Raw genomic sequence first — 23,801 nt, 5'->3', positions numbered from 1 at the left:
AGGGCACTAGCCCTATTTGAAGTTTTACAACAACGCTTTCTATAAAAAAACCTCATATGCCCCCACGGCATAACTTGCTACCTTTGCCCTGAGGGCTGTGGGCGGTTGTCATCCTCAGAGACCTAATTTCCAGAACCTTCAACTACTTTGAAAAAAATGGTTATCTCAAAATTTTGATTGTATGTGTTTGGGAAAATAATGGGCGTGAAGTGTCTATTTTGAAGTTCCTTTTTGAAGTTTCTACGACGACACTTTCTATAAAAACTTTATATACCCCCAAGGGCATAGCTTACAACCCTTGCCCTGAGGGCTGTGGGGGGAGGAGGATTGTCATCCTTAAAGACCTAATTTTCAAAACTTTCAACTACATTGATCAAAATGGTTATCTAAAAATTTTGGTTGTATGTGTTTGGGGAAAAGGTGGGTGTGAGAGGGGGGTTAGTTGCCCTCCAATAACTTTCGACTATTAAAAGGGGCACTAGCCCTTTGAATTTTCATTCAAATGCGCCCTTTTTCAAGTTTCTACGACAAAACTTTCAATAAAAACCTTATATACCCCCAGGGTGTAACTTATAACCCTTGCCCGGATAAATTACAACCCTTACCGTGAGGGCTCTGAGGGGGTTATCATTCTCAAAGACCTGATTTCCAGAACTTTCAACTACGTTGAACAAAATGGCTATCTCAAAATTTTGATTGGATGTGTTTGGATAAATGGTGGGGGTGAAAGGGGTGGTAGTTGCCTTCCAATCACTTTCGACTATTAAAAAGGGCACTTGCCATTTCAATTTCCAGTCGAATGAGCCCCTTTTGAAGTTTCTTCGACAACGCTTTCTATGAAAACCTTATATGACCCCAGGGCATAACTTATAACCCTTGCCCTGAGGGATGTGGGTGGGCGGGGTGTCATCCTCAAAGACCTAATTTCCAGGACTTTCAACTACGTTGAACAAAATAACTACCTCAAAATTTTGATTGGATGTGTTTGGGGAAAAGGAGGGCGTGAGAGGGGGGTTAGTTGCCCTCCAATTACTTTCAACTATTGAAAAGGGCACTAGCCCTTTGAATTTCCAATCGAATGAGCCTGTTTTGAAGTTTCTACGACAACGCTTTCTATAAAAATCTTACATGCCCCCAGAGCATAACTTACAACCTTGTCGAGGGCTGTGGGGGAGTATCCTCCTCAAAAACATAATTTCTATCTGAAAATCAACTATGCTGAGCAAAATGGCTATCTTAAAATTTTCATTGGATATGTTTGTGGAAATGGTGGGCGTGGAAGGGGTGTTAGTTACCTTCGAATTACTTTCGACTAATAAAAAGGGCACTAGCCACTCCAACTTCTAATTGAATGAGCCCTTTTCGAAGTTTCAACGACAACTCCTTAGATACGAAGTGCCCTGGACTAGAACAAAAAAAATATATAATACATTGTGCCAACATCGTTCTTTACTTAGGCAGCCCAATGCCTATGTTAGTTTCTTGACTAGAACACGAATTCAGCCATTTGAGCTTGTGAGTAGTAGTTCTGACAAAAAACATTCATTCATTCATTCAAATGAGCAAGATATCCAGAAAGCCTCAAACCCAGAAAATTATAGAAAGTTCATTTAAAAGCATAATTTTGCTCAATGGACTACCTTTAAGCCATACAGGCCGCCCTTCCTCTATTCCCTATGTTAGGAAGAATTGAAAATCAAGTATTTTGCAGCAGGCATCAAGATGTGGCTAATTGTAGAAAAAGCCAAGACAGATAGTCCGAGTGATTGAGAGACAAATCTGGGATATGTCCTTTTTAGGATTGTAGAAAAATGATGTCATTTCATTTGTTGATAGATAAGTCTATCTATCATCCATCCATAGGTCATTCCTAGGGCCGAACTAAGGTTAGGTTACTTTTAATTTAAAAGTTAAAAAGTTTAAAGAGAGAGTAAATTAAAATTAATTTTAATTTAATTCCAGGTTCAAGTTTTATATTGTAGTGTAAGGCAACTCCTAGTATTTATAACACTTGGGTCAAAGAATTCTATGTACTTGTCAATTAGCCGGAACCCACGCGATATATTGTATACGGAAGATGCTTAAGAAACTAGTCAAACGGGTATCTTTCAATAGAGAATTGGATTGCAAACCGTGGTTTGTCATTGCGTTTACAATATTTAAACTTTTGTTTTTTGGGATTTTGGGGGGGGGGGGGAAGGTACCTAGGTTAAGTTACGTATTTAATGTATGCTACGCTTTACCTCCCTAATGTGCAAACATATAGCCCAAATTTGTTTTTAAACGATTATATTTTCATCCTATTTTGTTTTATTTCATTAGCATTAACTAAAACCCAGGGCCGTATCCAGGATTTTTTCGGGGGAGGTAACACAAAAAAAAACTAAAAAAACGCATAAAAAAATTTGTTTATATAAATTTTTCTTATGTTTTTACGAGTCAGACAAACATTTCGACCAAGCTTGACTTCTTGCGTGGAAAAAAAAACTAAAAAAACGCATAAAAAAATTTGTTTATATCCATTTTTGTTATGTTTTTACGAGTCAGACAAACATTTCGATCAAGCTCGACTTCTTGCGTGGGTTCCAGCTAATTGACAAGTACCGAATTTTACATAGAGTAGAAAAAAGTAAGAGGTTCATGACAGGTGTCCTCGGGGCCAAATTTGAGAGGGAGGGCTGACTCAACCTCTGTCCTGTATCTAAGTACGATCATAGACGACTTTCATCATGAAGCTTAGTTACACATGTCGAAGTCCCCGCGGGATTAGTTGTTTTCATCATCGATACTCAAATGTACTGGAAATATGATTACTATATAGTTTGACATCTGTCTTAATCTAAAAAATGATCAGAACGCCGAGATATATTTTCAAGAGCCAGCTACTGCTAAACAGCCTCTTCTCTTTTACATCCACTATAGAGAGATCAAAATAAGTTTTGCTTCTAAACCTTATATATACAAGAAAATAGACGAGTGTCAAGTTTATTTAGCTCAACACAAAAGGTTACTCTTTCTTGCCCTTGGTAGCACCCTGTTGTGCCTTCAATACCTTAACAACAATCTTCTGTTCTTCAATAAGAAATGCTCTTACGATCCTGGAAAAAAATAAGAAAATATGTAAATCAGGAGGAAAATATATAGAAGGAGACGAAGGCCATTAGAAAGTGGGAGAGAGTTATAGGGAAGAGAGAGAGAGAGAGAGAGAGAGAGGGCAATACAGAGAGAAATAGGGCATACCAAGAGAAAGAATTCAAAACAGACAGAAAGAGGGCAAAACAGAGAGAACGAGGACAAAACAGAGAGAAAGCGGGCAAAACAGTGAGAGAGAGGGCAAAGCAAAAAGCGTTCTTTTAAAAAATTTAGACACAAAAAGGGAATTTTTCAAAATTTAGGACACTAAGGGCCCATTTTTGTTCTCCCGATTTTGCTACCAATCAAAAATCCCCCTTTAGCCCCCCCCCCCCAATTGATTCCCTCGGAATTGAATCATATTGACACATGAATTTTCAACTAAACGCATCAAATCTCCGCTTTTCAAAGGGGGGAGGACAACCAGGTCAGCTAGGGGGGTTGCCAATTTTGCTCAATTTTTTTTACTTTGATTTGGCTTTGTTTGCTTACATTTGAATCGGAAAGGGGGCACTGTAATTAATTTTGCCCCGGGCACCACCATTGTTAGGAACTGCCATGCATCAAATATGACAGAAAACAAAACACGACTGTTTCCGAGCCAAAATATAGCTAAATGAACCCAGCAAATCATTCCAAATCCCAATATAAGTCCATGCAGAATCAAATACTAATTTAAATCAGAATCCAGTTGAATTAAATCAGAATCAAATTAGCTTAAAGGAATTCAGCAACTTTGTTGAATTCCATTTTTCACAAATATATACAACAGTAAATGAGACAATTATAATACATTATCTGTTCGTATTTTCTTTCCAGATTATTCATTAAGAAGTAAAATTCCCATTCTTAGTATTTTAAACGCAGAAAGAACATATCTGTTAGGCCCTTTTGCTCATTATAGCATCTAAGGGGTTGACTTCCAAAGTTATTGGTCATTTCAGGGTGAGGGTAAAAGAACAAATAATTAATAATTCTTAATGTAATTGACTTCTGGAGCCCATTGAAACTTCATCAAGGAGGCACACTTGTGCCTCTATAAAGAGGCGACCCACCACAATGTTAAGCGATTTCAGGTCCTAGAGGTCGCAGAGAGACGGCGGTAATCGCATTTTGTAGCCCAAGCTCAAACTAAGAAACTTGCAAAATTTCATCCTCCTCCGACTTTATCTTCATGGGGTAAACTGGGCCGGAAGTTTCGACCCTCCCACCACAGCCCCCCTTTAACGTTGTCTGATTGGACTGAAATTTAAAGGTTAAGCTTTACTATGGCCCGGAAGATTATACCAGAAATTTCAGGTCAATCCGATTACTCTTTCCCTGTTTTAAAAAAAACAAATCTAGCCACTTAAAATTCAACATTTATTTTTTTTTTCTTAGTCACGCCTAAAGGCCCCAGTTGGCCACGGATCTGGGTGAATGAGGACTCATTCGAAGCAGAAATCGACCTGTTAGGGCCTTTTGATATTTTCAGACCGAAAAAATTATCCCCCGAATTTACATTTACGAAAAACCTTGTTTTCCTATATTAGCCCATGTTAATTTTTCCCACCACAACCCCTCTTTAACGTTGTCTGATCGGGCGGAATTTTAGAGGATATGCTTTCCTGGGGCCTGGAAGCTTATCCTCGAAATGTCAGCTCAATCTAATTACTCCTTCTCTGTTTCCTAAAAACCAAATATCTAGTTTTGCTTGCGTCAAAAAGATTTATCAAGTTACTAAAAAACAACTTCAGTTATGTCTCTTTAGTGTAGCGGTGAGACTCCTCGATGTCAGGCGGAAAACCCGAGTTCGATTCACCGTTAGATCAAATTTTTTATATACTGAATTTAAATTAAAAAAAAAAACTCAGTTTCTTTTTTAAATTATTTGAAAAAAATTATGTTTTCTAAAGAGTTAAAAAGGCTGAGTTACAAGGTCGACCCTTAAAACACCCTGTCGAGAAAGAAAAGAATAATACACAATCCTCTAACAGTTAGTCAAGCAATAATAAGTAATAATACTTAATTAGCATTTGCTCAATATACTTTACACAACAACTGAGAGGAACTTGTAGAACCAACAAACTTATGAATCAAATTAAGCCAAATTCATATCAAAAGTAAAATCTAAATTTTAGTTCCTATCAGAGGTAACACTATAGCGTTGCCTATAATAAAGGCCATACGGCCTTTACTTAAAATAATTATTCTTTTCCTGGGGCACTTCATATAGAAGGGGTCGTCGCATAAACTTCAGAGAGGGCTCATTCAATTGGAAATCGAGAGTTCTAGTGCCCTATTTAAGAGCCAAAAGTGATCGGAGGGCAACTAGCCCCCACGCCCTCTTTTCCCAAATACATTCGACAAAAATTTTGAGATAGCCATTTTGTTAAAAATAGTTAAAAGACCAAATAACAGAACTCCGATCTCGACACAACCTCCAAGGGCTCGGAGCCAGGCGTTGTAAGTTATGCCCTGGGGGCATATATGGTTCTTCTGGAAGGAATGCTCGTATTAACTTCAGAGAGGGCTCATTTGATTGCAAACTGAAAGTTCTAGTTCACTTTTTAAGAGACAAAAAGATCAGAGGGCAACTAGCCCCCCCCCCACTTTTCCTCAAACCCACCGGATAAGAACTTTGAGATAGGTTTTTTTTTAATTAGTTCAAAGATCATATAAAGAAACCTCCAGGGTCAACACAACCTCCCAGGGCCCGAGGGCCGGCGTTGTAAGTTATGCTCCGAGGGCATATGGTTCTTATGGAAGGGATGTTCGTAAAAACTTGAGAGAGGGCTCACTTGATTGAAAATTGTTACTTCTAGTTCAGCTTTTTAAAGAGATTTGAGGACAACTAACCCTCCCCCAAGCCTTTTTTCCCCCAAATGCATCCGATAAAAATTTTTAGATAACTATTTTGTTAAAAATAGTTCAAAAGATAACAAAACTCAGGTGTCCACACAACCCCCCAGGGCCCGGGGGCAGGTGTTGCAAGTTATCCCCTGAGGGCATATATGGTTCTTATTAAAGGACTGCTCGTATAAACTTCAGAGGGCTCATTTGATTGGAAAATGAAAGTTCGAGTTCACTTTCTAAGAGTCAAAAGAGATCAAAGGGCAACTAGCCCCCCCCCCACCTACGCCTTTTTTCCCCAAACCCATCCGATAAAAATTTTGATAGCCATTTTGTTAAAATAGTTCAAAGGTCGGATAAGAAAAACTCTGGTGTCGATACAAACCCCCAGGGCCCGGGGTCTTAATTATGCCCTGGGGGCATATATGGTTCTTATGAAAGGGATGCTCGTATAACCTCCTCGGACCTGGTGTACAGCTGGTTTTATATTCGCTTACGAATTAATCGGGACTTAAAGATTTTCTCCTTTTCTGCAAGAGGCGTTTGCTGCCATCTGTGATTTTTTTTTCAGTCCAGTAACAGTAATGGAGGCCGAACCAGGAGCAAGTGAAATAAAGAAAATCAACTTGCGAAAAAGGTCAAATGGCAAGAAATTAGACAAAAAATATAAAGAGATAGGATAGATTAGAAAAAAATCAGGCGACATACCCTGAGACTGAAGTATTGACAGGTTTGATCTTTATCGCATTTACTGTTATTGCTGCTATCTGACAGAAGGACTTTCAGTCTTGTACAATGGGTTGCATATTCGGTCTTACCTTAGAAGTTCAACGGGTTGGAAGCTTGTATTTTTGAAGCTAAGTTTTTTTCTGGTTAGGACTAAGATTTTTTTTTCCTTCAGTGAGGCTATTTAAATGGAGTTGTCGTTTGTCTAAAGTTTCCTACTGTGACGTATAAAGCACCAACAGTTTCTTTCTTTTGCAGCATCCTTGGAGAAAGCCTTGTTCTGGCTTGAAAACAGCGATATCAGCGACTTGGAAGATAGTGGAGACGAAACCGACCCTGAGTGGTGTTTACCTGGCAACACGTGTGCAACAGATGCAGACCAAGTGTCCTCTGATAGTGAAAAAGAGTCAAGATTTTCTAGAACGGGCTAATGTCAATAACTTCTCAGTCCTGTTTGACGAAGAAGAGGACGATATTCCACTAGCGCAGTATATTCCAACACTCACAAATGATTCCGCACCAACAAGTCGCCCAGCAAAAGTTCGCCGCCCCAACAAAAAGTGGATCAGTTCAGACACCTTGAACGAACATCATTCATACCTTCTCTTGTACTCAGATTCAAGTCAGCAAGAAAGCTGGAAGCCACACGAATACTTTTTGAAGTACTTCCCTAATTCATTTTTTTAGACAATGGCTTTCCCAATGAATTATCATTACCAGAATGCCACAAACAAATCTTTGCTCGCTATTGCCTCCGAACATATATATTCGGTTCAAAACTAACCCACTAACGAAAATTAAACTTTCATTAATTTTAAACAAAGAACACATTCCTGGCAAACATATAATTTCTAGCTCTATAGCCACTATTTCTAGAATTGGCTCAGCAATGCAATACACGGTAGATATAATAGTAGAGAATCGGGGTGTCAATCCCCCCGCGCTATATTTTGAAAAAATATCTTTTTTAGGTTATTTAATTGAATAAAATCGGGAAAAGACTGTCCCCACCTCCAGGACTTCTTGGCACCCCTGATATGGAAATACAATAGCCGAGATTGACCAACCTTTCTTTAACAGCAGAATGAGAGAGAACACCTCCATAGACTCTAGAGACAGTCTTAAGTCTTCGGCTAAATCGTCTCTTTTCATAGGACCTGGCTGGTTTGATACCCCTGAGCTTGACTTTGGTGTCACCACAAATTGGTACTGACTTGGGTTTCTTCTTGTATTGGTACACGAGTTTGCCACCTGGAGTCCGCACACTAGACAAAATATAAAAATAGAAATGCCGGCAACTTTGAAAAACAAACAAGGGTTTATATTACCTTAATTTTCCGGTCCTTTTAATGATATTTCTTATCCATGCCCCCCCCCCGCCCCACTTAATTATCTACACAATTTTAATTAATGAATATATTTCTATTAATTAATTATAGTCTTCCAGTTTTCGTTGCCTTTTTGCTTTTTATTTATTCATCCCAAAATTTGAATTCGGCCGTACGGGGCTCGTAATAATTTTTTTTAAATATCTTATTCTACTTCTGAAACAAACGATTTTGCGACAAGACCACAGCTGTAACATCACCCAAAAAAAAAAGTTATTTATATTATTGAATTCAAGTTTCAGATCTATCCATTCAAGCAAGAATCATGACATTACTTTTTTTAGAATGATCTTAACTTAATCAAAGATTGAAAATTTTTTACCTTTTCTCAACGAATTATAACTAACTTACAATAAGTATCGCATTCTAAAAAAGCGCAAAGCAAATTTCAAAATGTAATTCGGTAAATGGATGAAAGCTAATCTCAGCTATCGAATGACAACAAAATCGTTATCTTGCGTTTGAAAGCCAAGACATTAAGACAGGAGAAAAATAACATACTATAAACTTAACGGAAACATAACGGACAAAAACATAACAGAACGGAGAAAAGACATAACAAAAACAAAACAAAAAGAGTTTTGAGACTTTTTGTTAGTAGTAGTGGTAGCTTTTAAGGAACCCTTACATCCCCCCTGATGACTGCATTGGGGACAAAAATATATCAAATGGTAACCCAAATATCCCTATTTTTGGATCCAGTGAAAAGTGAAGCATATTTTGCTCAAAACGTAAAATTTTTAAGGTTCAATTAGAAAAAAAAATTCAAAAATATTCAATGTGAAAACAAGTCGCACCAAAGCACAACAAAGCTTGAAAAAAAGGCCGGCATGATATCTTTCATTCCAAAGTATCATACTAATTCATAAGAAGCAAAAAAATGGGAAACCCAAAAATAGAGAAAAATAAATACAGCAAAAATGAATGAACAAATGAAGGTATGGGTACGAGCATGAAAGGTAAGAACGGATCTAAGATATATTTTATTTCTTTAACCCTGTTTTTATGCCTGTACATAAGGTAGAGGGAGGGGAGGGGTCACCTATAAGAATAAGCAAAAGAACCCTTTCTCTTCAGAAAAAAAAACTTTTTAGTCTTTTTGGAGCTCCCTAGAAATTTAGACAATGTGTACCTCCACTTCTGTTTTTTATGAGCTCACAAGAAATTTTTAGAATTGCTATCCTTACCCAATAATTCCTAAATTAACACCAACACACATTATGTTTCTAACCATGTTATAATTTCTGCCCAATTGCATTTTTAATTGCCCCTCTGGAAAGATACTTTTTAATCTTTTTGGAAGTTTTCTCTAAATTTGTTATTGTATACCTATACATCTTTTTGTTTCAATGGGAAATTTCAAAAATTGATTTGATCATCACAATAATTTATATCAAAACAGGTTTTGCAGTCTTGTGTAATAATAGTAATAATAACAATAAAAAATACAAACTAAAGAGCATAGCCTGTCACTAGTAGAAGCAGTATAAAGGAATTGCTGAACTGGCAGGGGCGTAGCTCCAGCATTTTTATGGGGGGGGGGGCACGAGAAGTCTACATCCAGAGAGTCAGGGGGCAAGGGCTATATAGTTTTTTCTCCTATGTAATTGGATGACCACTGCCCCCTCCCCCCCCAAAAAAAAACGACGCCACTGGGAGCTGGTTAATTCTGCAAGGTACTGACACTAATTTGTCCTTCCTCCTGAAGTAAAGTAATGAGTTTGCAACAGGGTGTAGAGAATTTTGATGCTTGGGACTGGCAAGGAAAAACTAGTCCTTCTTACACCTTCTTTCACAAGTGCCAAACTTCTAATTGGGATTTTACTATCTCTTTTTTTCGTTAAAATGAAAGGTTTAAATATTTATCTTTCTCTGTTAAAAACAGAACATGGTTACCAACATAGGCCTTTCTAGCTACAAGAGGCTATACACATTTTCATCATAGGAGGGAGCATGGCAACAATCATCTGTAGCCTTTTCCATCCCCTCTAGAAGCCCACTTTGTTTTTTACTGCGAAAAAACAATCAATTTAACAAGAAGAACAAGAAGAGAAGATTCAGTTTTAACCATCTGTTAAATTACCATTTCAAATTTGCTTTGCTCTTTTTTAATTGAAATATATACTAAAAAGTACATAAAAACAATCAATAATAGGAACATTTTCCTGTTTTTAGGCTGAATTTAGATCATTCTAAAAAAAATATTCAAAATAGTATCAAAATTTTCCCTTAGTAAATAAATCTGGAATTAATGAATACAATGATATATTTAAAATTAATGATTGAGCAATATTTGTGTATTTATTTATGTATTTATGTTCTCAAAAACGACTCCATATTTTTTTCTGGAAAATTGTGGTTATCTTGCATTAAGAAAACGATCTAGAATGATCAGAGGTCTGAGAAAATTCGTTAAGAGCCTTAATTTTGGTTTTTGCAAATGACGTCATGTACTATGTTAGTACATCATATAAGCATTTCTTATGACATTATATATGGCATCATATAAACATTATCTTATAGGATGTCATGCATAGAAGTAATAAGGTTGTTGAGTATCCAACGCAACAAAACGGACATTATATAATATAATGTCTATTGGAAGGCCCCAAAAAAAAATTTGCAGTTGCAATTACTATAAATGATGATTCTTTGGAACCAGCACCTGAACTATCAAACGTGATAAGATGTGAAATTCGACAACCTGGACCATCAAAATTAAGAGCAAAAATATGGATTGGATATATCATTGTAAGAAAAAAAAGGTTTTTTTCCCATCACCTGAAAAATTGGAAGAAACAAAGGTTTGGTGATACGTCTTTCATAATGACAAAAGACAAGCCGAGGCAAAAATTTAAAGGTCCAGTAAAAGAAAATGTAATTTTACAAAGGCACCACCTCTAATTTAAGGTCCATTTGGACGTGAACATTCGTGACATTAAGAAAAGGCTCAAATTGTCTGTGTTTAAAAGCCAAGCGACAGTGAGAATCTATATATAGAAGCCTGCCACATGCCAGGGTCTGGCGGCAAAGCCACTGGCCTCCTGGTACAAATGCAAATATTAATTGAATCAAATATTAACTATTATAGTTATATATGAATATAATGATATATCTGAAATTAATAAATCACATGATATAAATCTCTTATTATTTTGGTGCAAGTTACTGCTTTATGTTTCACAGGGAACATCAATCTGAAGCAATGGGAGTAACACTCAAACTTAATTAGTGATTTTAGTTTGAGTTCTTTCCTGGATAATTTTAACTATATAGTCAGTTCTTTTTCTTGGATTACACCCCTCCTAAATATGCACAGGTGCTCCAAAGAATTCCAGGAATAATTGATGTTGTCCTCAAACTGAAATTGCAACTCGGTAAATGCTCTACTAACTTGAAACCTTCTTTAACATCAACAGAAGTCAAGTTGGACAGTAAAATAATTTGAATAAATTTTCGCTTACATTCGCCTCTGGTTGCTTGGGGTGTTGTAAGACAGACGTCTTCTATATGTGAGTCTCTGGACCATCTGAAAGCAAACTCAATAGAAACTCCACAGCACAAAAACAAACTTGATTCTACATTTTTTAAGAAATATCTGACACTAGATTAACTCTTATTGGGTATTTTTTCAACTTAAATAATGCATTTTTTAATTTTTGAGAGGGGGCTACCATCCATTCCCAAGTTTAATCAGAGATCAATATACTGAATGTTAATCTTGAATAGTTATTTTTAGTTTAGGGGTTGCTTGGGCCTCCATTTCTCAGAAAAGTTGGAGCCTACGCACTGGACTATTTTCATGCAGAACATTTCACAACACAAACAATTTAAAATTTTACTGTACAGTAGGCTTATTGTAAAACAAACTACTGTTGTAGCATCCTAGTTAAAATTTGGTATTAGCAGGGTAGCCCCCTGGTATTAGCATTTGGTATTAGCAGGGTATTCACTGGAACTGTTTTGTTCTTGGAATGGTAGATGGGTTTTTGAACTTACCTGTTATTGCCCCCAAAAAAGAACAAACAGTACTGAAGAGAATGTTACCCAAACTCACTTTAAACTGACCTGTTTTGCCATTCAGGCATCAATGGCCAGTATCCTAGGCCCTTTCTCCTCCCACCAATGCTTTGATATAGACGAAACTTGGACTAAACTAAACCAAAACCACAGTTCATATAATTATCCAGTAAGCTTATTGCAGATCATTTCTGGTCTTTGTTCTCGGTGCGAACAAAAAGCTCCTCCCACTTCTTTCTGCATTAGCGGGTTAGTCTGTTTCCAATTGTTTCCAACAAAGTGCATTATTCGTAATAGCGGGTTTCCACTTGTTTCCGATTATATCACAGTCTGACTTGTCTACCCGTGAAAAGATCTGATGCCGCCTATGTTTCTATCTGCAAAAACGTTCTCTGGAGCACTCGCACCTTGGTCTGGGTTTTTATAATGGGTGAGATAGGGAAGATCATACTGGATAATTATATAAACTGTGACCAAAACTAAGCTTGGATATAGACCTAGACTAAACACAAAAAGTTGCCAATTTTATTTGTTTGTGTTTTCTTTTTTTTTACTCTTATCAATAAATCAGCAATATGATTATTGCAACAAATAATGCTAATTTGAAAAAAAAAGAATGAAGATTAGCAACTTTGCAGATAAGCAAGGGCTAAATCCAGGCATTACAAGGACAGAGAGGGCTTGGACAGGACTCTGAAAGTCTCACAGATAAGAAAGCTCTGAATATAACAAGCTAAAAAGGTTGAGTAGAAATATTGTTACACTTTTGGCTTTTCTCTGTCTACAATTAGCCATGTCTTGATGCAACCTACTGCAAAAGACTTGATAACTTCAATTTAAAATCAACAGACTTGGTTGAGGCAGTTAGCAAATAGAAACATGTCAATTGATTCAAAGCTCTTTTTAAATAGAATAACCACTTCCATTATAATGACCTCAGTCCCCATCCCCTATTGCCTACATATAGCTCAAGATAAAAATCCCTGGTTCTGTTAGCTTCTTTTTGAAATTGGTATTATTTTATGTTATGGATCAGTTGTTGATAAAAAACAAAAAAAAATATATAAATAAAAACACATAAGAACAAGCAAAGTAATACAAACCCATAAAAACACCAGTCTTACATATATAATATATTGCTACATCTGGCATTAATAGGGAGGAATGGGGTAATTGTGAAGGTAGTGATAATTATTAAAGAAGACTTGAATTGATTTAATTCAATTCTATTGAACAAAAACTTTTTAAGTTGCCTAAGTGGCACTAGAGAAGCCACCCATGAGAAAAATAGCAAACTTAAAATATGAATTAGTTGTTAAGTTTATCTAATTTCAATGCAATAAACCTATATATTTAAAATACATGACTGTGATATATCAACTAGGACTTGGATTTCAAATTGAATGTTTTATCTAGTTCTACTAGTAACAGATAAGGAACAAGTTGTTACTTACAGGGCCCCTTTAAGGACTCAAATGGAATTTGCAAGGGTAGTATTAGTATATTCAGAAAGATCATTAAAAAGTACACTGATTGGAATCTAACTAGTGATTTACTGTGAAGAAAAAAGAAGTTATTCTTACAGAAGCAAAGAGCTAAGATGAAACTTACAGTAAACAAAATTTATTGTTCTACACATATCCATGGAACTAGCCTAAATAAACTGATTTGTCACATTTTCCAATATCAGTAGAATCCTAAAAACTAGTACTTTACTGAAAAAAACATAAAAAAGAATGTTCTCTGAGGATCACAAAATTCCATGATTAATTTACAACTCTCACAATAGCCTCATCAACCATGATATTTATCACTTCCCATTAACGATTATAATTCTCTAGAAACTCAATCAAGTTCTGTTTTCTGTAAAGCATTAGTTCTTAGAATTCAAGAGATGTTGAAAAACATCATGAATCAGCTTATTTAAACTACTTTTTCAAATGTATCTTGTATAATCTACAAAGCAATAAGTTTTCTTAGCGTTAAGTTTCAACTTCCTTCTTTACTTCTGTAAGAGAAACTTTGCTTATTTCTTTTTAACTAAATTTTGCTTTATTTTATTTCTTTTCAAGCATACACCTTACAAAAAAATCTTTGTTGAATGCAGGTAACAAAATTATATTAGTCAATATAATTTTTTGGTAAAATATGCTGTTTAATATGTTTTACTTCCTAAATTCCTTAGACTTTCCCATGAGATATTTACAACTTTGTCATGTAACTCGAGTCCAATGGGTATGTTGCAACTGGTATCTTTGAGAATTTGCATATAAGAAATTCAGGATATCTCATGAAACTAAATAAACTTTACTAATGGAAAATAGATTTGTTCTATTAGGCAGTTTTCAAAATAAGCATTCCTAATTTCTGGTAACTAAGGTTGTACACAATAAGGAGGACTTTAAGCCTCTATTTAAGTGTTTTGTCCATAGAGTACAATGATACCTTATTAATGCTTCCCTGCCTATCCACTCTTAGAAGGTGTCATATGGAACTTTACAATAGTTATCAAAACAACTCATCAAAAGTGTGTAGAGGTACTAAATTTATATTGAGCCATAAAAATCTCTATAATCTTGCAATAAACTGCTAGCCTTACAAAAAAAGAATTACAAAATAAATAATCAGATGCATGCTAATCATGCAAAAGTGATTTCCTTCCTTTTTCAACATGAGGGGAGGGGATGGCTCTCAACACCTCCACTTGTGTGGATTTAGATCATGAAAAACCAATTGACTAGATTAAAATTTACATGAATTTAGAATTCAAATATCTTAGAATTAATAGCAGAAAGCTTCACCTTATTGTGTCAAAATCTCTTTTGTTATTCAAAAAGATAATCATCTGCTGATGGTTGATCATAAACCTTGCAAGTCATTGCAAAATTCATGTCATTATCAGTTGACAATTTTTGAATTAAGACTGAAATCACTACGACATTCACATAATACTATAAGGCTTGATCCAGATGCAATGGTTATTTTTCAAGATGGTGAAGTGCTGAAAACCCCCTTTCTAGGGTTTCAGACCCAGAAAAACTGATTGGCTATCTTAAAATATATGTTCTCTGGCATTTTGATCTTTAGGCAAAACTTGGTGGCACAAAATACCACTGGTATGACAATTTACAGTAAATGTCTTCAGTAGAGGCTATTGAGAAGGAAACTTTTTAAGAAAACAATTCTTACCTCATAAAATAGAGAAAAATTATAGTTAACACATTTTGACTACAGCTCCACTATACTTTATCCCCAACTCCACCCCCTAATGTGCAAATATATAGCCCAAATTATATATTTCTCACTCAATCTGCAACCCATCGTTTTTTTCTGGTTTGTTTCATCACAGTTGATTCAAATTATGGGTCGATTTACAGTTGATACACAGGTTGAAATGAGAGAAGCATTGGCAGAATACCTGGGAAATATATAATTTAGGCTATTTACGCGTTGGGGCTGGGAAGGGGGGGGAAGTATACTGGAGCTGCAATCAAAATGTTAGCTACAATTATTCTGCATATTATAAAGTAAGCCTTGTTTTCTTAACATGTTTCTTTCTCATAGCCCCTACTCTAGACCTTTGCCTAATTTACTGTTAAAGGAATCCTCTCCCAATAATCTACAAATAAATGGTTTGATACAGTCACCCTTGGAAAAATGAAGGAGTCAAACCAGTGATTCTTACCCAAAAAAGTGACCTTCCTTGCTGTTAAAGGCAAGGAATTATATTTCTTTTATCTAGGACTTTTCAACCATGATCATTCAAATGTTGCACTTGCCATTGCAATGTGATGCCATTTTAGAGGAGTTCCACACTCTACAAAATTTCCATAAATTTATTCTTTGCAATGAACTTTCACCATTATGATTATTCAAATCTGTGGCAGGAGGTATAGGAAGGGCATTTGCCACTCTCCCAAGATTTTGATTTTTTGACAAATTCATTGTAAAATGGCCTTTTTGACATTTTGTTGAAAAAAAGAAAAGACAAATTTGCCCCCTCTAGATTATTAGAAGATATTATTTTGCACTTTAATTACTTTAATTACTATAAGCAGTGGTTTGCTCTTTTGGTTGCAGCTATTGCTATAACCATGATTAATCAAGAAAAGAAAAATTTATCCCTTTCACTACCTAATTTCTGTGCTACCTGATAAGTTTACTTGATTTTGTTGTTGATGTTAAGCTCAGTAGAGGGCATTCACAACACAGTTACCAGTCAAAATGATAAGTCAATTTATTTGTGTGATGGTAACTTTACTAAAGAAAAAATGGAGACAAAAATCAATGCACCCTTTAACATACATTCCAAATACACTAATTGCTACCCTAACCTACCCCCTCCCCTAATGGGACAAGATTTAGCCCAAGACTGCATATGAAACATCCCTGTTTCTTTCAGTTCCCATTTCTCATTAACAGTTGCTTTATAATGTCAAATAAAGGCATTCTAAAAAAAAAATCATAAAAACTAACAGTTTTGATTATATTATTTGCAAGTGTAGTGAACAGTGTATTAGTATCAACATTAAAAGGTGCATTGAATGGTTTGCTCATCTTCTAACTAGTAAAGCTAGTAAAGCTACATAAACACTGACCAATTTACAAAGTGATGCTCTTGCCAATCAAGCAGAAGATCTATTTTGCAAGGTTTCACTTTTATAATAGTAAGAATTTTAAAGGTCATCAAAGGTCACGACCCTCTAGAGGGAGAAGATGTGGATGTAGATACTTTAAAAAACCTTCCTGGGACATACTTTAATCAGTAGACCCATCCCTGAAAGTTTCATATTCCAAGATAGCAACAAGTAGCTGAACTAGAATTTTACCCAAAAAAATAGCACCCTTATATTCCTTATTTATGCTCTTAACTAATGTTAAAGGCTAGGCCATTTGTATTTCTGACAATGATCCTAGACCTAAAGTTTTTTTCTGCTGTCCAAAGTAAACTTTTAACATTTTTGCCAACAATTGCATTTCTGCTCTTCAATCTAAAACTAACGGCTAGGGCAAGATATCCAGTAGTTGGCCCTTTTATACCCAAAAATATAGAAAAATGATCATTTTCAAGGGTCCAAAACGATCATTTTCAAAAGCCCAAAAAATAGCCTTAATTTGAACTTGGGACAAAAATTAGGGTATATAATGGATCTGTTAGCAACTCCTTGGAAGGAACCCATTCATAAGAAAATTAGTACCATTAGATTCCTGATTCTATACTTTTTATACATATTAAGATTTCTGACAAAATACCTAGGTTTGCCCCAAAGGGGTGGAAGGGCTAGCCCCTTCCCCAAAATGTCCTGACAGTAAAAAAAATCAACAAAGTATACTGGGGCTGCATGTAAAATGTGTTAGCTATGATTATTCTACATATTATGAATTAAGATTGATTTTCATAACATGTCTCCTTCTCTCCAGTAGAAATGGCATAAAAACAGCATTATTAGAGTGATAGCCTATATTTACTTTATTTGTAGGTCAAGTAATTTATTATTCAATATTTACTGATTTTACAGTGATTTAGCCATTAGAGTGGATTAGATGACCAACTACTGGGTATCTTGCCCTAGCTATTAGTTTTAGATTGAAGAGCTGAAACACAGTTGGAAAAATTGTTAAAAGTTTAGTTTGGATAGCAGAAAAAAGCTTTAGGTCTGGGATCATTGTTGGAAATGCAAATGGTCTAAGCCTATAGTATTAGGTAAGAGCATAAATAAAGAATATAAGGGTACTATTTTTTGGTAAAATTCTAGTTTGGCTACTTTTTGCTATCTTGGAAATGGGTAAAATTAGGAGAATGAAACTTTCAGGGATGGTTTTACAGACTAAAGTATGTCCCAGGAAGTTATTTTGATGTACCTACATCTAGACCCTAGCACGGCAACCAAACACCTCCAATGAGAGGCCCAGTTGACCACTGCCAAAGGGTCACAATGCCGCCAGCATGACATTGCCAACATGCATTCAGCTGACTTTGAATTAATTTTGCAGCAATTCTTTATTGAGTCAAATGAAAAGTTGGAGCTTTTCTTTTCTTGTGTGGTTAAGTATTTTGACTTTCCTGATTAGAAATCAAGCAGGGCTTGCACTATCCCCAAATTTTTGGGGATTTTACTGAAAATCTATGTGTCACCACAAAAAAAAATTTGGTTCCACAAGTTCCCAAAAATCACCCAATCACAGTGCCACCCCAAGTGATTTATCACTAGTGACTATCCCTGCCACATATTATTTTGTAAACCATTATTCTTCACTACTCTCTTGTTTGAAAATTTCCATCTCTTGTGTTACTTTGCATATAAACCAGACAGATACAATTGCAATATACACAGTTCTTCATATGGTGACAAAAGTATTGTCTTTATGAAATTAAATAAAAAAAAACAAGTTTTTTTAACTGAAAGTAAGAAGTGCCATAAAAAGTTAAACAAATAGCAATTACTCTGTATATGAAAGAGGCTATCCCCTCCTCAGCACCTTGCTCTTTATGCTAATTTTTTTTTTACTGTTTTAAAAAGTAGAGTGGTGAAAAAGAGTCAAACTTTAGCCTAAAGAGTGAGGCATTGAGGAGGGGACAGCCCCTTTTATACATGGAATAATTACTGTTTGTGTTTTAATCTTAATGTTGCTCCTTACTTTCAGTTAAAAAAAAACTTGTTTTTTATTTAATTTCTGAATGTTTTTCAACTAATACAGGTTCAATTTTGGCTCACCATGCATGAAACATTGAAAAACAATTTGCATATTAATTTTGGATCTCTTAGCACTTTTAAAAAAGCTTCCTATCATAGGCAGCGCAATAGCACTGCCTAAGTGAAGAAACAATGTTGGCACAATGTATTATTTATTTTCTTTCATACCAGGGCACTTTGTATCAAAGGAGTTGTCATAGAAACTTGGAAAAGGGGTCATTTGATTGGAAATTGGAATGGTTAGTGCCCTTTTTAATAGTCAAAAGTGATTGGAAAGCAACTAAATAATGTCCCAGCAAGGTATTTTGAAGTACCTCCCTCTACTCCTTCTCCCTCCAGAGGTTACTGACCTCTGATGACCTTTAAAATATGTGTTATAAAAGCAAAATCTTACAAAATAGATCTTCTGCTTAAATCCAGTACAACAAAATTGTTTCCAGCTTCACAACTTTGCTCAACCCCAATTAATAAGGTTTTAAAGATATGCAAATACATTTGCTAAATTTTGAAAAAAAAACATTGATATGACTTAAAATTCTACTCAAATAACATGAATTGCATTTTCAGAACTAAACCCAAAGACAAAGAAACTTGGTAACTGAAAATTAAGGTAAAATGTTATTTTGTCAGAATTTCAATAGGTATAGACCTACCATGTACTCAAATTTCTGGAGCCTCTAGAGAGAGATGGAGCAGAGCTAGGTAGTTCAAAATACCTTCCTGGGGCATACTTTAGCCTGTAGACCCATCCCTGAAAGTTTCAGTTTCCTAACCTAACCCCTTTCCAAGATAGCCAAAAGTAGCTAAAGTAGAATTTTACCAATATTTTGACTGTCAAAAAGGAATTATTCTGATCAATAAAAATGGTAAAATTCTAGATTAGGCTAGCTACTTTTTTCAGTAAATTTGCAGGTGGCACTATAATTTAGCTAGGATGAAAGTGAATACATCATTTGATACCTTTTTTATGCTCTTTCATAATTCAATAATCAGTTCTGTTGCAAATTGCATCTTGAACCCTTATAGGGGCCCCAAAGGTATTTTATATGAATTATGAAAGAGCATAAAAAAAACATCAAATGATATTTTCACTTTCATCCTAGCTACTTAATGTGGTCCACAGTAAAGTTACCATGAAATTTACCCACCTCCACCCCCTTAATGTGCAAATATATACCCTGAATTGTCAACAACTAAGTTTCAAATTGCACAATTCAGTGCTATTTTTGTTGACAGCATCTGAAAAACTTGAAACTTTATGAAAACAGTTTATATTCGTGTTGCCCAATAAATGAGGTTTGAATTGTTATAAATAAGTATTTTTGGAATATATTACTCTTGAATGACTTATTTATAAACTATTGATATGTTTTTAACAACTTTTCAATAACTTGACTACTGTTGATAACTTCTATATGTGGTTACAAAAATGAAATACCTGTGGGACCCCTTTAAGGGCTCAAGATGCAATTTCCAACAGAAACAATTATTATTGAATTATGAAAGCCCATAAAAAAGGCATCAAATGATGTTTTCACTTTCATCCTAGCTAAATTATAGTGCCACCTGCAAATTAACTGTTTTTTCTATCTTAAAAGGGGTTAGGTTAGGAAAATAAAAATTCAAGTAATGAATCCAGGGCAAAAAACATAGCTTGCTCTTGGAAGGTATTGCCAGGCTTCTATGTTAACTCAAACTACTTGAGTTTGATTATTGTAATCAAATTACTGCAAATTTTTACTACTGTCCCAAATCCTTGAGTTGTTTAATCCATAGGCCACTCAAACTGTGTCAAATAGTAAAAAAAAAAAAAAAATCAGTGAATTAGCTGAAAAATAATAATTTATCAAACAGTTTGTGGTAACAAACTTTAAGTAAGGAGCAACCCAGCTCAATGGTAACCAAAACTCTAGAAAACGGGATTTTGATACTAACAGATACATCAAAAGAATCAGATTTTAATGCTGATTTCAAACATACAAGTTTCATCAACTTTAGTCCTACCCATCAAAAGTTACATGCCTGAGAAAATTTGGCTGATTTTTGAAAAACAGGAGAAAGACCCCCTAAAAGTTATATAACCTTAATGAAATTCACACTATCATATTCAGCATATCAGAGAACCCTACTGTAGAGGTTTCAAGCTCCTATCTACAAAAATGTGGAATTTTGCATTTTTTTGGCCAGAAGAAAGATCACAGATGTGTGTTTGTTTTTTGTTTTTTTCCAGGGGTGATTGTATCAACCCAGTGGTCCTAGAATATCATGGGTGGGTTCATTGGAATGGAAATTAAAAGTTCTAGTCCCCTTTCAAGTGACCAAAAAAAATGGAGGGCAACTAGGCCCCCTCCAATGCACATTTTTTTTCCCAAAGTCACCCAATCAAAATTTTGAGATAGACATTTTGTTCAGCATGGTCAAAAATATGATAACTATGTATTTTAGGATGACTTAATTCCCCGAAGTCCCCAGGGAGAGGGCTGAAAGTTATGAGCTTTACCTAATGTTAACATATGGTATTGGTTATTGGGAAGTATAAAGATGTTTTCAGGGGGTATTTTTTCTGGTAGTGGGGGGAGGGGGGTTTATGTGGGAGGATCTTTCCATGAAGGAAGTTTCATGGGGGAAGGGACATTGCTATGAAGGGGCCGCCAGATTTCCCAGCATTCTTTGAAAAAAAGACCAGAAATTAAATTGAAAAAAAAAAGTTTTTCAACTGAAAGTAAGGAGCAACATCACAACTTAAAACAATCAGAAAATATTATGTATATGATTGGGTTCACTCCCAAGTCAATACCTTGCTCTTTAAGCCAAAGATGTTTAAGTACTTTCATTGCTCTTTTAGCCAAAGATGTTTTAGTACTTTCATAAGAGCTGTTTATTCTAATTAACTGCATTTGTGATTAAGGGTCATTTTTAAAGAATTGGAACAAAATTCAAAATTTAGATTAAAGAGCAAGGTATTGACTAGGGGGTGAACTCCCTAATATACATTATATTACACTATATTCACATATTCACATAAGAATATGTGAATATAGAAGTTTGTTACCTAAGTTAATTTGTAAGTTACATATATTTATTGCTAATAAAAATGTTCATAAATAAAATTAAACAAGTTTTGAGAAAGCCATTTAATTAAATAAAAGTAAAATTAATAAGAAAATTTTGTTGTAATTATTCATGTACAGTGAGCCAAAATCTAAACCTGTATTAATTCAAAAATGTTCAAAAATTAAATTAAAAAAAAACAAGTTTTTTTTAACTGAAAGTAAGGAACAATGTTAAAACTTTAAACAAAAAAAATTATTCTGTATATAAAAGGGGCTGTCCCCTCCTCAATGCCTTGCTCTTTACATTAAAGTTTCACTTTCTCGCAACTCCATTTTTTTTAAACAACAAAAAATTTAGCATAAAGAGCAAGGCATTGAGAAGGGGACAGCCCCTTTCATATACAGAATAATTTCTGTATTGGTATTTCTGTATAATATTGGTTTTGGCTTATTGGAAAGCCATTTAGCACAAGAAAAACAAAATTAATATGCAAATTTTGTCTTACTTATTCAATCACAGTGAGCCAAAATAAAAGCTGTATTAACTAAAAAAATGATCAGAAATTAAATTAAAAAAACAAGTTTTTTTCAACTGAAAGTAAGGAGCAACATTAAAACTTAAAACAAACAGAAATTACTCTGTGTATGAAAGGGGCTGTCCCCTCCTCAACACCTCACTCTTTACACTAAAGTTTTTTAATTGTTTTAAAAAATAAAGTTGTAAGACAGTCAAACTTTAGCATATAGAGCAAGGCATTGAGGAGGGGACAGCCCCTTTCAAATATGGAATAATTTCTGTTTGTTTTAAGTATTAATGTTGCTCCTTACTTTCAGTTTAAAAAAACTTGTTTTTTTTGGTAAAGTTCTATGAAATCATATTATTGAGTTAGGAATAAAGTGAATACACCATTCAATGCCTTTTTTATGCTGATTACAAATATAATAAGCATTTCTATCCAAAATAAACTTCAGCCCCCCCCCTATATAGGCTATACCTAACCTAACCCTGAATTGGCCTATATAGGGGGGGCTGAAATTCATTTCCGATAGAAATGCTTATTATATTCATAATCAGCATACAAAAAGGCATTGAATGGTGTATTCACTTTTGTCCTAACTCAATAATATGATTTCGTAGAACTTTACCATTTTTTTTATCTAATAAGGTACAAAACCATGATTGAACCAAAAATGTCTGATGAAGAAACTGAACCCTTGGCATCCTGATTTGAAGTCTAACTTGATAATAACTGAACTATGGCAGCTGATGATTGTTAGCTTCAATTCAATCTATTTGTTCTTGTAGGACCAAGTTGTGTAACTTAAAAGCCCTTATTCCAAAGACTATTTAGAGTTGTCTTCACAAAAAGCGTAGATATTGGACCTCATTCAGCAAATTAATTTGTAATTGTACTTCTCAAATCATAATACTGGAAATCATTAAAACTGTCCGAAATCCTTATTTGAATTGTTTAATCCTTAAACCATTCAAATTGTGTCAAAAGTTACCAAATTAAATAAGTGTTAGAAGTTACTTAATCCATTTATTTAATAAAAATGAGATCATTCAATCTGTAAGAACTCATTCATTGGTCATCACATGGAATATATTAGAGGATCAAATAGGATAACATACTTTTCTAGTTTGATGGCAAACTATTTTAAATTACAGCTTCTACTTCTTCGAAGATAAACACGTTTTACGATGTTTGCTGTTTGTTTTTAGTTATTTATTCCATATAGGTAGCACTCGAGTAAGGTTTGACAGCAATTTACCTATAGGCGCTTTTTTGCGTGCACCAGATAGACTGTTTCAGCTCAACCAGTCAACCAGATTGAGCTCTACTGCAGTGTGGCCAGAGTGGCTTATTTTACGCTAAACTGGCTTATTTTGTTGGTGACAGGCGTGAAAATTTTTGGAACTGGCTTGTGGCTTAAAACTTGGCTATTTTTAT

General features: G+C 34.9%; 1 protein-coding gene across 2 annotated transcripts; it reads right to left on the bottom strand.

Annotated features, from left to right (window-relative positions):
• Positions 1 to 2,969: 2,969 nt before the first annotated feature.
• On the bottom strand, positions 2,970 to 23,557 carry LOC148945029 (large ribosomal subunit protein eL34-like). 2 transcript variants are annotated; one of them, XM_089098581.1, is made up of 4 exons: positions 23,483 to 23,557; positions 11,543 to 11,607; positions 7,758 to 7,955; positions 2,970 to 3,098 (listed from the first exon to the last, which is right to left on the bottom strand). In XM_089098581.1, exons 2-4 carry the CDS (start codon positions 11,605 to 11,607, stop codon positions 3,008 to 3,010), a joined length of 354 nt encoding a protein of 117 aa, XP_088954707.1. In that variant the 5' UTR covers positions 23,483 to 23,557; the 3' UTR covers positions 2,970 to 3,007. The 2 variants fall into 2 exon arrangements, with proteins under 2 accessions (XP_088954707.1, XP_088954708.1); XM_089098582.1 differs by lacking the exon at positions 23,483 to 23,557 and adding an exon at positions 23,382 to 23,428.
• Between the last annotated feature and the right edge of the window lie 244 nt (positions 23,558 to 23,801).

Source organism: Artemia sp. Qi Xiang Cuo, chromosome 13 (genome assembly GCF_049724085.1).
Source record: "Artemia sp. Qi Xiang Cuo chromosome 13, ASM4972408v1, whole genome shotgun sequence".
Taxonomy (NCBI): Eukaryota; Metazoa; Arthropoda; class Branchiopoda; order Anostraca; family Artemiidae; genus Artemia; species Artemia sp. Qi Xiang Cuo.
This window is presented reverse-complemented; position numbering and strand designations above follow the sequence as displayed.